At 44.0% G+C, this 14,360-nt stretch overlaps 1 protein-coding gene across 1 annotated transcript in view; it reads right to left on the bottom strand.

Moving 5' to 3' along the window:
• Positions 1 to 14,360, bottom strand: part of ITM2B (integral membrane protein 2B) — a 100,513-nt gene that overhangs the window by 28,760 nt on the left and 57,393 nt on the right. The window contains exon 3 of the mRNA XM_075336893.1: positions 6,038 to 6,238. Within this exon, the coding sequence (XP_075193008.1) occupies positions 6,038 to 6,238 (201 nt within the window). The remainder of the gene's footprint in view (positions 1 to 6,037; positions 6,239 to 14,360) is intronic.

Genomic DNA, 14,360 nt, shown 5'->3' with positions numbered 1-14,360 from the left:
AAACAGGACTTAGACCCGGCACAGAATGCAAGCACCTGTGCAAAGAGGCTTTTCACACTTAGTGTGGGAGCATGCGCTGTATCCCGAAATGAAGACTTAGCGTCAGGAATGGCACAGTCAGGCTGAGCATACTCACTAGGCGAAACACTGTAATTATGCTGCAGCTGGGGTACATCGGCACACGCATGCGCACTAGCTGCCTCTCCACACTTAGACGTGGAGGGGAAATTTGTCTTGGAGATGCTGTCTATGAACAGAAGGAAAAGCTAAAGGAAGCCTGACTTTCTATCCCTCCGAATTATGAAATGCAGCAATGAATTCCATGAGTTTGCTATAACATTAGCGTAGCTAAATGTGCATGAGGGTGTGATGTAGAGGTGCTAGAAATAGCTTGTCACCAGTGGGGCACTAATGGAATACAACAGCCAGTTCTATGATGCCACAAAATGGCAGTATTTTGTGCTATCATTATAGCTTATTAAAAACAGAGCACGAGGTTGTCATGCAGAGGTGCTGCACATAGATTTGCAGTAGTGTGAATAGACAGAAGTACAATAGCCACGTTTAGGATACAACTAGGTACAGTGAGTGTTTGCTAGTATAATGGCTGAGTTTAAAAAAGTTTGAGTGTGCAATGCAGGCAGACGTGCTGCAAATAACGTTCCAATACTGTGAATTGACAAAAGTACAATAGCCACGTTTAGGATACAACTAGGTACAGTGAGTGTTTGCTAGTATAATGGCTGAGTTTAAAAAAGTTTGAGTGTGCAATGCAGGCAGACGTGCTGCAAATAACGTTCCAATACTGTGAATTGACAAAAGTACAATAGCCACGTTTAGGATACAACTAGGTACAGTGAGTGTTTGCTAGTATAATGGCTGAGTTTAAAAAAGTTAGAGTGTGCAATGCAGGCAGACGTGCTGCAAATAACGTTCCAATACTGTGAATTGACAAAAGTACAATAGCCACGTTTAGGATACAACTAGGTACACTGAGTGTTTGCTAGTATAATGGCTGAGTTTAAAAAAGTTAGAGTGTGCAATGCAGGCAGACGTGCTGCAAATATCGTTCCAATACTGTGAATAGACAAAAGTAAAATAGCCACGTTTAGGATACAACTAGGTACACTGAGTGTTTGCTAGTATAATGGCTGAGTTTAAAAAAGTTAGAGTGTGCAATGCAGGCAGACGTGCTGCAAATAACGTTCCAATACTGTGAATTGACAAAAGTACAATAGCCACGTTTAGGATACAACTAGGTACACTGAGTGTTTGCTAGTATAATGGCTGAGTTTAAAAAAGTTAGAGTGTGCAATGCAGGCAGACGTGCTGCAAATATCGTTCCAATACTGTGAATAGACAAAAGTAAAATAGCCACGTTTAGGATACAACTAGGTACACTGAGTGTTTGCTAGTATAATGGCTGAGTTTAAAAAAGTTAGAGTGTGCAATGCAGGCAGACGTGCTGCAAATAACGTTCCAATACTGTGAATAGACAAAAGTACAATAGCCACGTTTAGGATACAACTAGGTACACTGAGTGTTTGCTACTATAAATGGCTGAGTTTAAAAAAGTTTGAGTGTGCAATGCAGGCAGACGTGCTGCAAATAACGTTCCAATACTGTGAATTGACAAAAGTACAATAGCCACGTTTAGGATACAACTAGGTACAGTGAGTGTTTGCTAGTATAATGGCTGAGTTTAAAAAAGTTTGAGTGTGCAATGCAGGCAGACGTGCTGCAAATAACGTTCCAATACTGTGAATTGACAAAAGTACAATAGCCACGTTTAGGATACAACTAGGTACACTGAGTGTTTGCTAGTATAATGGCTGAGTTTAAAAAAGTTAGAGTGTGCAATGCAGGCAGACGTGCTGCAAATATCGTTCCAATACTGTGAATAGACAAAAGTACAATAGCCACGTTTAGGATACAACTAGGTACACTGAGTGTTTGCTAGTATAATGGCTTAGTAACAATGAGTTGTAGTGTGCAATGCAGGCAGACGTGCTCTGCAAATGTCTTTGCACTAGTGGGACTATAGCAAAGTCCAATAGCCACGTTTAGGATGCCACTAGGTACACTGAGTGTTTGCTAGTAAAATTGCTTAGTTTAAAAAAGTTGGAGTGTGCAATGCAGGCAGATGTGCTCTGCTAATATCTTTGCACTAGTGGGACTATAGCAAAGTCCAATAGCCACGTATAGGATGCCACTAGGTACACTGAGTGTTTGCTAGTATAATGGCTTAGTTAAAATGAGTTTGAGTGTGCAATGCAGGCAGACGCGCTATGCAAATGTCTTTGCACTAGTGGGACTATAGCAAAGTCCAATAGCCACGTATAGGATGCCACTAGGTACACTGAGTGTTTGCTAGTATAATGGCTTGGTTTTAATGAGTTGGAGTGTGCAATGCAGGCAGACGCGCTCTGCAAATGTCTTTGCACTAGTGGGACTATAGCAAAGTCCAATAGCCACGTATAGGATGCCACTAGGTACACTGAGTGTTTGCTAGTATAATGGCTTGGTTAGAATGAGTTGTAGTGTGCAATGCAGGCAGATGTGCTCTGCTAATGTCTTTGCACTAGTGGGACTATAGCAAAGTCCAATAGCCACGTATAGGATGCCACTAGGTACACTGAGTGTTTGCTAGTATAATGGCTGAGTTTAAAAAAGTTAGAGTGTGCAATGCAGGCAGACGTGCTGCAAATATCGTTCCAATACTGTGAATAGACAAAAGTACAATAGCCACGTTTAGGATACAACTAGGTACACTGAGTGTTTGCTACTATAAATGGCTGAGTTTAAAAAAGTTTGAGTGTGCAATGCAGGCAGACGTGCTGCAAATAACGTTCCAATACTGTGAATTGACAAAAGTACAATAGCCACGTTTAGGATACAACTAGGTACACTGAGTGTTTGCTACTATAAATGGCTGAGTTTAAAAAAGTTTGAGTGTGCAATGCAGGCAGACGTGCTGCAAATATCGTTCCAATACTGTGAATAGACAAAAGTACAATAGCCACGTTTAGGATACAACTAGGTACACTGAGTGTTTGCTAGTATAATGGCTTAGTAACAATGAGTTGTAGTGTGCAATGCAGGCAGACGTGCTCTGCAAATGTCTTTGCACTAGTGGGACTATAGCAAAGTCCAATAGCCACGTTTAGGATGCCACTAGGTACACTGAGTGTTTGCTAGTAAAATTGCTTAGTTTAAAAAAGTTGGAGTGTGCAATGCAGGCAGATGTGCTCTGCTAATATCTTTGCACTAGTGGGACTATAGCAAAGTCCAATAGCCACGTATAGGATGCCACTAGGTACACTGAGTGTTTGCTAGTATAATGGCTTAGTTAAAATGAGTTTGAGTGTGCAATGCAGGCAGACGCGCTATGCAAATGTCTTTGCACTAGTGGGACTATAGCAAAGTCCAATAGCCACGTATAGGATGCCACTAGGTACACTGAGTGTTTGCTAGTATAATGGCTTGGTTTTAATGAGTTGGAGTGTGCAATGCAGGCAGACGCGCTCTGCAAATGTCTTTGCACTAGTGGGACTATAGCAAAGTCCAATAGCCACGTATAGGATGCCACTAGGTACACTGAGTGTTTGCTAGTATAATGGCTTGGTTAGAATGAGTTGTAGTGTGCAATGCAGGCAGATGTGCTCTGCTAATGTCTTTGCACTAGTGGGACTATAGCAAAGTCCAATAGCCACGTATAGGATGCCACTAGGTACACTGAGTGTTTGCTAGTATAATGGCTTAGTTAAAATGAGTTTGAGTGTGCAATGCAGGCAGACGCGCTATGCAAATGTCTTTGCACTAGTGGGACTATAGCAAAGTCCAATAGCCACGTATAGGATGCCACTAGGTACACTGAGTGTTTGCTAGTATAATGGCTTGGTTAGAATGAGTTGTAGTGTGCAATGCAGGCAGATGTGCTCTGCTAATGTCTTTGCACTAGTGGGACTATAGCAAAGTCCAATAGCCACGTATAGGATGCCACTAGGTACACTGAGTGTTTGCTAGTATAATGGCTTAGTTAAAATGAGTTTGAGTGTGCAATGCCGGCAGACGCGCTATGCAAATGTCTTTGCACTAGTGGGACTATAGCAAAGTCCAATAGCCACGTATAGGATGCCACTAGGTACACTGAGTGTTTGCTAGTATAATGGCTTGGTTTTAATGAGTTGGAGTGTGCAATGCAGGCAGACGCGCTCTGCAAATGTCTTTGCACTAGTGGGACTATAGCAAAGTCCAATAGCCACGTATAGGATGCCACTAGGTACACTGAGTGTTTGCTAGTATAATGGCTTGGTTAGAATGAGTTGTAGTGTGCAATGCAGGCAGACGCGCTCTGCAAATGTCTTTGCACTAGTGGGACTATAGCAAAGTCCAATAGCCACGTATAGGATGCCACTAGGTACACTGAGTGTTTGCTAGTATAATGGCTTGGTTAGAATGAGTTGTAGTGTGCAATGCAGGCAGACGCGCTCTGCAAATGTCTTTGCACTAGTGGGACTATAGCAAAGTCCAATAGCCACGTATAGGATGCCACTAGGTACACTGAGTGTTTGCTAGTATAATGGCTTAGTTATCAGTTGGAGTGTGCAGAGGACAAGAGGGTACAGTGGCAGGATTGTGGTGCTCTGGGTAGAGGAATGGAAGCCTGCCTTTCTATTCCCTCCTAATGGTGAAATGCAGGTAGGAAATCCCTGACCTGGGCTACACAGACGCTGTTGCTGTTTGCAGGACCTGTCACCTATGGCTCTCTGACCCTGCCGGTTGGAGCCCTTAAAAGGACTGCTATAAAGTGCTCTCCCTAAGCTGTCTAACGCTGTGTATGCAGCGCATACAGCTGTATCGGCTATAGGACTCAGGAAGACGGAGCTGCGACAGTGATGTCTGACACCAAAGACGCAGAAGGCAGATAATGGCGTCCGTGAAGAAAATGTCCGGTTTTATAATGCAGGGACATGTGACATGCAGATCCTATCACACATGCCGTTGCTTCTCTGGCTCAAAGTCCACTTAGCTGTGTGTGTGTCTGGGATTGGCTGACATGCTGGCCCGCCCCACAAGACGCGCGCGCTTAGGGAAGGAAGACAAGAAAAAAAAAAAAAAAAATGGCGATCGCCATTATAGAAACAGCAGTGATCTGAAGGCGCTGTTCACGCACACTATACACTGAAATGTGATAATAGTTTGATTCACAGAGTGACTTACACTATTACAGCAGAAACCAAGCTATGATTTAGCTGTTTTTTGGCTGCTAGAACCGTTCTCGAACGTTTCTAGAACTACCGAGCTTTTGCAAAAAGCTCGAGTTCTAGTTCGATCTAGAACATGCCCCAAAATCACTCGAGCCGCGAACTGGAGAACCACGAACCACGAACCGCGCTCAACTCTACTCGTAACCAAGGTAAATATCGGGTATCCAAGCAAAGCACTTCGCTTAGTTACCCGATGTTTACCTTGGTTACCAGCGTCTGCAGCTGTCAGATGCCGGCTCCCAATCACGTTCAGTTCCCCTCATTCCCGATCACATGACTTCAATGCCCGCCCATAAACCAAGTGGCAGGATCCTACAAAATAACACATGCGTTTTTCTTTGTAAAAACAGGATCCACTTTTACAGCAAAAAAACGTTCATGACGCATGTTAAAAAAAAGTAAAGTAGTGTGAAAGCAGCCTTACGCAGGCCAACTTCCTGCCCAGAATATTTAAGCGTTTGCTTAATCATCAGGTGATCGGTAGCCTTTCCACGCTGAAAGATTATCATGAAATAAAATGTTCTTAAAGTTCATTCACAATCTTTTAGTATAAGTGCACCTTAAAAGCAGGACTAGTCATACATGGGGTTTACAACCTGGGAATGGAAACACAAAATTTTACAGTTGTACACCTTACAATTTATACAGTAATTAAGCTTCTTTTACATAAAATCAGAAGAGTTAGCAAATCTGTCAACAGCAAAACCAAAACAGAAGTTCATTCTATATATCAGACAAGCACCCAGCCTTCAATAAATATAGCATACCCTGTGGAAGTCATGAACAATGTCGGCAGGATCGCTGTCAGCAAATTCAGGGACAGGAACGTTGATCAACTCAACTTCTTCTTCTTCTAAGATCTGAATTCTCTCCTTAAATGAGTGGTAGCGGACACGAGGTTCTGCGTAAGGCTCAGTGAGTGACATGTCATCCTCGGTGTATCTTATTCCACAAAAGTAGACGCCACGCTACAAGAGAAATATGAAAAAAAAAAAAAAGGTATAACAAGGCATACAAATCTGGGTAGGCTAACCTTCACGTCACACATTTATAAAAGCAGCAATAATGGGGAGATTTCCCAGGCTATATGTGCCAGAATATATTGTATATTACACAAAACAGAAGAATACAGCAGCAACCTGTAAGCGTCAAGATATAGGCAAACATTGGATATATGAAATATAAATTGCATTTCAGCTATATAACACACTTATAAAAATGTAGGTACTTAGTGCACAAATTAGCCAACTCAGGTGAGCCCACCAGCCACGACAAGGCATACTTTTCTGTGATGGGATCCTAAACCTAATCTTAACCAAATAAGCTTCTCCTGGGATAATGCATTATATACACTTTGTGCTTCACAAAAAAGGGGGAAAAAGCTTAAAAATCCAACATTTTGAGCCAGAAATGCTCCACAATTTTGGAGCAACTTTGAATTGATTAAAGGGGTTGTCCGACATAACAAAAAATTTTGAGTTTAAGCTAATCTGTGCTGTATTGTCATATAAAACACCCCTACATTGTTATTTTTTGTTTTCTAACTGTTGTTCCTCTTGAATTATCCCTTTATTCTCGGCAGCTCTTGTTTACATTCAGCACAAGCAAACTGACCACTTCCTGTGCTGAACCTCCCAGTCACAGCTGGCACCGCCCAGCCTCAGTGTCCAGCCCCGCCCTTTGCACAGTCCCCGTCAGTATATTCTGCCCCAGCCCTGACCTCTCATCACTACAGCATTGCAAATAACAGCCCCACATCGGGCTGTGCACCGCATACACACACACACACACACACACACACACACCGGGCTGTGCACCGCATACACACACACACACACACACACACACACATCGGGCTGTGCACCGCATACACACACACACACACACATCGGGCTGTGCACCGCATATACACACACACACACACACACACACACACACACACACGGTTGTGCACCGACCACCCCTTTCTTTGGGAAAGGTTTCAGAGTGAATTTATAAGTGAACCTGTTAGGTCCTGTATGCACCCAGAACAACGAGTAGTTCTGGGGGTGTAATTCTAATCCCTGCCTACGGTAACAAGCGTAAAGAGATCTTTAGAAAAAGTATTTCTAAAGATCCCATATGATATGCTAATGAGGCCAGGGACTAGTCGCAAGGGTGTTACTTCCCTTGGCTAGTCTGCCCCCTTAGCATGTAAGCATGCCCCTGTGGGCGTGCTAACATCCTAATGAACGTGCAGCATCAGATGCATGGTCAATCTCACCTCTCTGCTGCCATCACAGATGTCACTGGTTTTCAGCTCAGTGTGCATGATCAGAAGACCCCGGACTTCCGGTCATGTGCACTACACCAGTTTGAAGCCAGGACGCGTACACCCAGCTACATAGTGCATATGACTGGAAGTCCAGGGACTTCTGATCATGCGCCAATACAGAAGAAGAATAATAGGACCGCACCAATGCTGATGTCTTTTTCCGGATAATCTTTATTCCATAAACTTGGTTAAAAGGTGTTGTAAAATCAGCGGGTGGAGGAGACCTGGATGCGGCTCCTCACTATGGACGACGGCCGTTTCGCCTGTAATTTCCATATCCGGAAAAAGACATCAGCATTGGTGCGGTCCTATTATTCTTCTTCTGTATTGATGAATGGAACTGACTGTTGCTGTTTGGACCTGCACGCTGATCCGGCTTCCAACAAGGACGTCTGGTGCTATATTCCTTACCCTCCAGTGATCCCAGGTGTGGTAGGCATACACGGGTGGTGCAGGACTGCGTTCTTTTGGATCCTTCTGATCATGCGCACTAAGCTGAAAACCAGTGTTGGCCACAGTGGCAGCAAAGAGGTGAGAGCGACCATGCCTCTGATTATGTGCATTAATTATCGTGCTTACATGCTAAGGTGCCAACTAGCCAAGACAAGTAACGCCCTTGTGACTAATCTCTGGCCTCATTAGTATATCATAAAGGATCTTTAGAAATACTTTCTGTACAGATCTCCTTATCTATACTACCATAGGCTGGAACAGTTAGGCAGCGATCAGAAATATGCACCTAGAACCACTCTTAGGGTGCTTTCACACATCAGTTTTTTGCCATCAGGCACAATCCGGCAAAAACCTGAAAAAAACTGATCCGGCGTCTGTTGCCGCCGGATCCGTACTCTCCCCTATAGACTTCTATTAGCACCGGATGGGTTTGCGTTCCATCCGGCTTTCGCCGGTCTGGCAAAATTTGCTTGTGCGGCAGCCGGATGGCACGCTGAGGGGAATGTTTTTTTTTTGTCTCCGTCGAAAAACCATATCGCACCGGATCCTGCGCCCTACGGCATGTTTTATCATAGAAGCCTATGGACGCCGGATCGGTGTAATGCAGCAAGAAAACTGATACGACTGCCGGATCCGTTTTTTTGAACTGAGCATGCTCAGTATCACAACGGATCTGTCAAAAAACTGAAGGAACTGATGGAAAAAACGGATGCAACTGATCCATCGCATCAGTTTTTTCGCCGGATCATGCCAGATGCCAAAAAACTGATGTGTGAAAGCAGCCTAAGTTCTAGGTGCATAAAGTAGTTGACAGGTTCCCTTTAAGAAGTAGTATTTACTTTTTTTTTCCTCCAGAGCTCTATGAAAATTCCCTGGAAATTTTTTATGAATTTATTTTTTTTTTCTGTACAGTAAATGAAAAAACGTCAATGTTCAGCTGTAGCCCTGAGAATGTGTCACGGCTGGTTCCTGGCTGTTGGGCTTGGCTCTTGGCCCTGGCTACTGTTTGTCCAGGCCTGATTTTACATATTGAGCTGCTTTTCATAAAAAGAGAAGAATTCCACAGCCCTGTCCCAGTTTCCTCTGTATTTAATTCCAGAGACAGACCTACTGAAAGATTTGTAAAAGGAAACAGATGAACAATAGAAAACCCAGAATAAATCAAGGAAAGGAGAAAACCTTACAGGAATAAAAGATTGCTAGACCAGCGATCAGTTCTAGGAAACTCACACAAACCCTTTCCCAGAGAGCAGACAATTGTTTTCTCTTATGGTTCAGTAGAAATCTTTGCATTTGTTTAAAGGGAACCAATCACCAGGATTTTCCTATATAACCTAAAGCCAGTGCTATACTGGCACTATCAGGCTGATTCTATAGATACTTTTAGTTGTCAGCTAGGATGTATAGGTTTTGAAACACAAGCAAGTAAAGTTTGTAAAATGAGTAGCTTTTTGAAGGACAGCAGCTGCCGATCAGCTGAAAGCTGTGATGGGTATTCATAGTATTCATATTCCCGCCCCCCCTGCCTATCCATCCTCCCCTTGTTATTTATGTTAATTATATTATAGAATCGTTGTACTGACTAGAAGGACCTGTGCTGACATCATAGCCATGACATTTTCATCACCAGCGTCATCCAAGTAGCCGCCCATAATCTTGCGCATGCGCAACAACATCACCGGCGCTCACGATTTGAAAACAGTGTTCAGTCCCGCGATAGTGTCACTGCGCATGCACAAGACTTCAGGAGAACTGCGGAACATAAGTGCGGCGGCCACATCTATGTAAATGAACACTGGGGGACAGCGAACAGCGGCAGGTGGGGGAATAACTGACGAAATACAGCCCGCCCATGGGGCCAGCAAACCTCATTACCATAGCAAAAGATAATATTTTATTAAGTTGTTATTTAGGTCTGGAAGGGGGGCCAGTAGCAAGATGAACCTTTATAGAATGCAGCCCAGGAGGTGCAGGAGGTGATTCTTTAATTTTAATAGCGAAAATTCTGGTGACAGGTTCCCTTTAAGAGGCTGTGCAGGCAATATATGGCCTATTTTATGATACAATGAGTAAGATTAGTTTTAATACAGGGTCCCTCTCCATTTACATTAGACAGCCTCTCTGGCTCTCCTCTGTCCTTTAAAGTCTGGGTTTTCAGGGTTCCTGATGTGGAAGGGGAGGGGGCGGGAATTAGTCACTCTCCAGGGTCTCTTCGTCCTGCAAGCCCTTGGGATTAACGTCTCCATTAGATTCAGCATGTAGAGTATTAGAGTCCCCCCCCCCCAACCTTCTAATTGCACATGGAAGATGACAGGTGAGCTGCTGGACGGAAGCAGCCCAGGAACCGTGCCGAGGAGGGTGAAGTTATTGGGTGTAGCTGCGGAAGATTAGATGGGTGTGGAGAAACTACTGAAGCCGTTACTGTAGCAATACTACAAGTTAACCTGCTTCACGGCGATAGGAACATTGGTGGAGGGCATAAAACCTTGGGTGCAGGCAATGGGTCACATACACACTCCAGGCAGTCTTCTGCTCCAGGAATGTCATTTCCTATGAACCTGAATCTTTGATGAGACATTGTGGCCAGGGGCGAGGAGCTTATATCTATTTCACATTTATGTCTTGGCTGAAAAAAACGAGCATTTTTTATTGCATTTGTGAGTTTTTCACATGCTTTTTTTGCGTTTTTTTAGTCATGGTGACCCTGGGAGGTTAAGGCGCTGTACTGTGCGGTTGCTGCCCGGTCACTGGCTAATCTTTCAGCCAGAATCCAGCTCACTGCCCGTAGCGAAGCCTGCAGTTTAACCCCCAGTGTGATTGCTGCATTCAGGAGGCAGGGAGAGTTATCGCTTACCTCTCCCTGGCGATCGGGTCTTTGTAATACGATCACAGGGACCTGATCACTGCCATGGTAACCCTGGGTCATCACCATGACAACCCCGGGTTACTGAGGTACGGATCGCCTCACAAACAAGGGCAACTACGTCACCGAAGTTCCCTCCAGCAAGGTCCCGCAGTAAAGACTGAGGCCTAGGTGCAAGGAACTGTGGTGACGTCGCAAGATGAACCAAATTCATGCTGGCAGATCTGCAGGTAACCCCGGTTATCCGTCGGCATAAACTCCATTCACCTTGTGACGTCATCTGGGTTTCCTCCACCTTGGCCTCACGATCTTTACTGTGGAACCTTGCTAGAGGGACCTCCGGTGACGTAGGTGCCCTGGAGAGAGAAGTGAACAGCTTATGCCGGCAGATCTTCAGGAAACCCCTGTGATCTGCCGGCATGAACTCAATTCACCTTGTGAGGTCACCGGAGTTACATGCAATAGGTCCCGTGGTAAAGACCGTGAGATGAGGCTGCAGAGAACCCCAGTGACAAAAAAAAAAAAAAAGGCAAAGTGAGTATTACACATGCGTTTTTTAGTGACTCCATTGAAGTCAATTGGTTGAAAAAAAAAAAGGCATGGGAAAAAAAAAAAAAAAAAAAAAGAACCACAGAAACAATTGACATGTTGCTTGTTTTGTCAGCAACAAAAACTGCAAGGAAAAAAAAAAAAAAAAAAAAAAAAAAAGCAGTGTGGGCACAGCAAGTCAGGATTCCCATAGACTTTCCTTGCTTTTATTGATTAAAGGAAGCAAGGAAAAACGCTTGAAAAAACCAACCTGGACACAAGGCCTGACAAAAGAAAAACTGCAGACTGAATTAGGAAGAATCCGGTAATTAAAATCACTTAGTAGATTTAGTTTCTTATGGAGTACGGGAAAAAAACCAAAATGAAAGCTGCATTGTGATTGGCTACCATGTATAATTTTTCCAAGTATTCAAAAATCTCTTATTTATCTATGAAACCAAAAAATAGTTACATTTTGCTACAATGCATCTTAAAAATAAAGACGTACCGTATTTTTCAGACTATAAGACGCACTTTTTTTCCTACAAATTTGGGAGGAAAGTGTGGGGTGTGTGTCTTATAGTCCAAGGCAGCGGCTGTGGCATGGGAGGCAGCGGCTGTGGCGTGGGAGGCAGCGGCTGTGGCGTGGGAGGCAGCGGCTGTGGCGTGGGAGGCAGCGGCTGTGGCGTGGGAGGCAGCGGCTGTGGCGTGGGAGGCAGCGGCTGTGGCGTGGGAGGCAGCGGCTGTGGCGTGGGAGGCAGCGGCTGTGGCGTGGGAGGCAGCGGCTGTGGCGTGGGAGGCAGCGGCTGTGGCGTGGGATCACAGGAGGCAGGGAGGGTCGCTTCCGCAGGAAGCCGGCGGCTGGAGAAACCATGTGTGCCTGCTATTTAAAGTAAAGGAATATTCATTAGCTGCTCCCCGCCCACCTCTCTCCGCTCTCTTCAGTCAGTGACTAGAAGCGGGTGTGAGGAGCAGCAAATCAATAATTGTTTAACTTAGACAGTGGACACACGTGAGTGCTCCAGCCCCCGGCTTCCTGCTGCAGCTAGGAGGGGGGGGGGGTTTAGAGAAATTCTGTAACTGCTGCTTAAAGGGAACCAAACATCAGGATTTTCATGTATAAGGTGCAGCCAGTGCAGTACTGGCACTATCAGGCACATTGTGTATATACCATTAGGGTGCAGCTCGGGTGTTTAGTCAGTGAACTCCAACTTGATAAAGTTTGAAAATTCGTGCACTATTTGATTGACGTGTGCACCTCTCTCCTAATGTCCGGGCGTGTTATGGACGTTTAAGGTGCATGCGTCAATCAAATAGTGCACGAATTTTCAAACTTTATCAAGTTGGAGTTCACTGACTAAACACCCGAGCTGCACCCTGATGGTATGTACAGCCTGTTCCTGATAGTGCCAGTACTGCACTGGCTGCACCTTATACATGAAAATCCTGATGTTTGGTTCCCTTTAAGAAGGAGGCAGGAGCAGGGTGCCACTGTAGTTATGTCTGGCTCGGAGGAAGTGCAGATCACTGCAGTGTCCAGGTGCCAGAGCACAGCATACCATCACAGCACAGCCTGCAGTCTCTGTGCCGAGTTCTCGCATTGCCCCGCCTCTTCATTACATCACGGCAGGTCCTGTTGAGTTACGGGAGACTTTGTTTCTAGTGCAGAGGCAGGAGCAAACTGAAAGCTAGATGAGCATCACATGTGTAATTATATATATATATATATTATACATACATATGCATACATACACAAACCAGGTTGGAGGATCACACATATAAGGATGTGGAACATACATATTCGATGATGTGGGCCATACGTACACACCTGGAAGGGGCCCAAAATAGGGGATATGAGTACAGAATTTGGGGATATTACCTCCATAACAGTGTGTCATGACGACATTTTATTTTTCTTCCACTAAAAGAAGGGTGAGTCTTATAATCCGAAAAATACGATAAACATGCAGAAACTTAGAAATAAACAAATTAATGAGACCTTACCTTTATGCCATATGCACACAAGCACACACCTCTACCTGTGCATCTCCATGGATACAGACTACTAACAGACTCTGCGTAGTCTGATCTTGCGGCCGTGGTTTTTTTTTGTTAAATCTGACCTTTTTCCTGTAGTCTATCAGATAGGAGGCAGTGGAATAATTCCCATCTCATATGGCATACAGGTTTTGTTTTACTCTCTCTCTCTACACACAATTCTGCACAAGGTCTGTAGATACAACAGTATAAGGTGCGCAAAGTGAACAGTGTTTTAACTGGGGTGAAGAAGGTAAGACTCTGGCTACAAGTAGACTATTTTCCACAAAGAAATTAAAAAAGGTTTCCATTGACCCACAAATGAGATTATTATATTGTGTTCTCTGGAAAAATTATGTGAGTGCCAAATCCATAGAAAGAAAATTACATTCACCAACTTTCTCTATCTTCTGAGCCATGATCAATGTCTGGGACTTTTAATAAAACCATTGTGACTTCCCAAACACCTGCACATGTCACTTGCTCTTAAAATCAGGATCCTAAAAAGATTAGTGTCTGTAAGAACTTAGCAGATGGTGGGGCTGTGGATTATAGAGGCAGTCACACAAGTTAATGATCGCCCAAAGGAAATCAATGTATATGACGACTAAGATTATAATATCCATCTAATGCAGTCCTCTAATACTTACAACTCTATCCAATGCACATGCATTGACGAATAAAACCATAATCTCAAAATGTCCCGATCCAGTTATTGGATCTTCAGCAGTGCAGACTGTAAGCCGTTCATCTTCCTTTAGTGTACCCTGTTCTACAGCATGGTTCTGTAGCTGCCTTTTCCTTGCATATGTACTACAAGGAGTTGTGCCTTCACCACACACACACACCAATATATATATATATAATATATATACATATATACATATATATATAT

This window comes from Anomaloglossus baeobatrachus, chromosome 2, assembly GCF_048569485.1.
Source record: "Anomaloglossus baeobatrachus isolate aAnoBae1 chromosome 2, aAnoBae1.hap1, whole genome shotgun sequence".
NCBI classification, from domain to species: domain Eukaryota; kingdom Metazoa; phylum Chordata; class Amphibia; order Anura; family Aromobatidae; genus Anomaloglossus; species Anomaloglossus baeobatrachus.
The sequence above is the reverse complement of the archived record's forward strand: the minus strand, read 5'-3'. Positions and strand labels throughout refer to the sequence as shown.